Below are 3,225 nucleotides of genomic sequence, written 5' to 3' on the forward strand. Positions count from 1 at the left end.
GACCATGAGCTTCGAATTCAATATGTAGACGCCTCGCATCCTGGTGCCTCTCACGACTCCTTTGTGTGGAACAACAGTGCATTAAGAATTCACTTCGAACAAGAGTATTTGCGGAATTCAGGAAAGTTTTGGCTTCTAGGTAAATGTAGTGAATGTGAAATTAGACCGGTGCCGGTTATCCATTGGAGCCATGGCTTTTGACGCCCTACAGATCACCAGGAGATGATTCGTCGGAAATGAAGTTCAACGAAGCTCACTCGCAATGCCGCAATATTATAGAACGAACTAACGGAGTATTGAAAAACCGATGGAGGTGTATTCTTGGAGCAAGGGAGTTACATTATACTCCAAAACAAGCAGCGAAAATTGTAAATGTGTGTTGCGCGCTACACAACATATGTATATATTTTAAATCGTCCTTAACCATAATCGAAGAAAGAACAGAAATTTTCACCCAATATAATGAGAACGCTGAAGTCATATCAGTGGTCACGCCCCCCTACTTAAATGTAGCCCAAAGCATTAGAAATAGAATTGCAAGCACTCTATAAAATAACCTCTGTTAAAGCTGCTGAAGAAAAAAATTGAAAGGCAACAAATGTATAATTTTTAACAAACACATATTTGCCAATAAAACGAAAAAAAAAAATTCATTTTCTTAGTAATCGTAAATACTAATGTCCTTATTCATGAAAAATAAAATAGGTTTAAAGAGCTTTATAAAGTGACATTTTCATACAAGTTTTCGATTTATAAAGCAATTTAAGTCTTCTTTATTTTTATGAATTTGGGTGTAAGTATTTACATAAGAAATCAATCTTGCAAACTTTGTACACGATTCGCAACAATTCATTGAATTTCAAAAATTATCGAAATTTGAAACTTTTTAATCAGAACTTTAAGGGCCGATTTATCCAACTCAACTTAACTTAGTTCACACTTAGGCTTTCTGCTCATTGGTCGTCCAATCATAGTTGAGTCATAGTTATCGTCATGATACAATAATTTTTAGAAGGTAGTTTCACTTCAAAATTTTTGACATAAACCGTGTCTGTGACAAACACGAAATGTGGCCATTGCTACGATATAGAACTTGGGGATTATCGCTTGTTATTTTAGATATTTTTTAACAGAACATGTAAAGATTTATATGTTTCATAACTGCTCACTTAATTTTTAATATAAATATACGTATTTTATACATACATTATTGCCACTGCTAATCATATGAATAAAAATCATAAAAATGAAAATATAACAGCAATATTTCTTTTTTATAATGGATTAGATCCATCGCACATCACGGACTTTATCGGCCGCCAATTTAGATGTGCTCGCTAGTCTTTCCATTGCACCACAACTTATTGGTCAGAGCGATTAAGCTGGTATAATGTGCGCACCTCCATACATCTCCATGTACATATTTCAAGCGAGCTCTATCATTTAAATAGGCGGCCGATAAAGTCTGTGGTGTGCGGTGGCTCTTATAGCTGTGTCCTTACATCTATTCTGTTTGTTGCAATATCCACGAAAGCAGCAGTTAATTTTTTATGAAGAAAATTATTACAAAATATTCGAAAATTTCTCTACTTATATGTTTGGCTTTTCTTTGTTTTATTTTTCCAACGTCAAAAGCTGGATTTTTTTTTGAAAAAGTTGGTACAACAAAAAATACGAAACACGGTTTCTGTCAGATAGCTAACATGGCGGATAAGAAGAAGAAGTGAAACTACCTTCTAAAAATTATTGTATCATGGTTATCGTCATGAAGCAACGATTACATGACGATTACACTTCTGCACACTTGGTCGTGATATTTCAATTCATTTGGCGTCTAAAAATTCACTTGGAGCAGGTATTTTCTGTTTTTTTTGGTTGATATTTTCGCGAAATATTTACAAAAACCTGCAATTTTTTAAATATAGACTGTGCTGCAACATTTCTAGACGTAATTTTCCAGTAATATCTCTTCTTTTCTTTTCCTGGAATGTGTTTTGTGTATGCACACAGAGACTTAATACAATTTCGTCATATTTTATAGTTAAAACGCTCATATTTATTAAATTTTAATGCAATTATCCACTTTTTAATAATTTCCACAGATTTTATGCAAAAAAATACTAATTTTTATACAATTTTAATGCAAATATTAACTTTTTCACTAATTTTCCCCCATAAAATGTAAACAAACAATGCGTGCACAACGATTAGCAAACGACAGTGCCGTACTTATCCGTTTCTGCATCTTCTACGATTTGCCGATAACTAGCCGATAACGACAAGTGTGCAGATCTCCTTTGAAATGCATGTGCTCGGCTCAAAATTTCAGGGCGAGACGATAACGCAACTATGATTGGACGACAAGTGTGCAGATAGCCTTAGTCAAGAATAAGCTGATTAAAAAGTAGGCTAACTTTTGGCTTAGGATAGTCCAGATGGTGAAAATGAACTTGGACTTATTCATTTTCACCATCTAGGCTAACCTGCGCCAAAAGTTAGCCTAGTTTTTAATCACCTTATTCTTGACTAAGTCCAAGCTAAGTTTAAGTTGAGTTGGAGAAACCAGCCCTAAGAATTTTATTGGAGTATGCAGTTTTGTAGCTGAGTCTATTTCAGTGTAGTCATTACGTGAATAGGACTTATCGTTCATTTTTGGCAATTTTAACGCCCGAACCAAATTTATTTTTATATGGAAGAAAACGGGCGACACCGTCAACAAAAAAATTGCCAAAAATAAACGATAAGTCCTATTCGCGTATTGACTACACTGAAATAGAATCGGCTGCAAAACTGCATACTAAAAAAAAAAATCTAAAAGTTATGATTAAAAAGTTTGAAAAGTTGAAACTTTTATGAAATTTGAAGAACTGTTGCGAATTTTGTTCAAAATTTGCAAGATTGATTTATATAGTTATTGCTATAGAATGAGCTGTATTTTAATTGAAAATTAATAAATACTTCTGTAAGTAACTGTATGCGTATTCTCGAAACAAAAAAAAAATCAACCTTCTATAATAAAATCACGTTTCATTGCATCAAAACTCTTAAAAGACTACCAAAACTATTAAAAGATTAACATTGTTATTTAGTTGCATATTTGGATTGTACCTTTAATTCCTCTGTCTCCCACAGCAATAGCTTTTCCTCTAGTTTTGCCTCGATTTCCCTGAGTCTAAGCTTTTCCATAGTTACATTATGGCGTTTAATTTCTTCTAGCTCAGAAGA

General features: G+C 33.5%; 1 protein-coding gene across 1 annotated transcript in view; it reads right to left on the reverse strand.

Annotated features, from left to right (window-relative positions):
* Nucleotides 1–2,977: 2,977 nt before the first annotated feature.
* The window catches only part of LOC118749187, a gene marked incomplete in the record, with an annotated part of 14,163 nt that continues 13,915 nt past the window's right edge, over nucleotides 2,978–3,225 (reverse strand). Inside the window, 1 exon segment of the mRNA XM_036483972.1 lies at nucleotides 2,978–3,225. Within this exon segment, the coding sequence (XP_036339865.1) occupies nucleotides 3,082–3,225 (144 nt within the window).

Source organism: Rhagoletis pomonella, unplaced genomic scaffold (genome assembly GCF_013731165.1).
Source record: "Rhagoletis pomonella isolate Grant_MI unplaced genomic scaffold, Rhpom_1.0 Rhpom_scaffold_00001, whole genome shotgun sequence".
NCBI classification, from domain to species: domain Eukaryota; kingdom Metazoa; phylum Arthropoda; class Insecta; order Diptera; family Tephritidae; genus Rhagoletis; species Rhagoletis pomonella.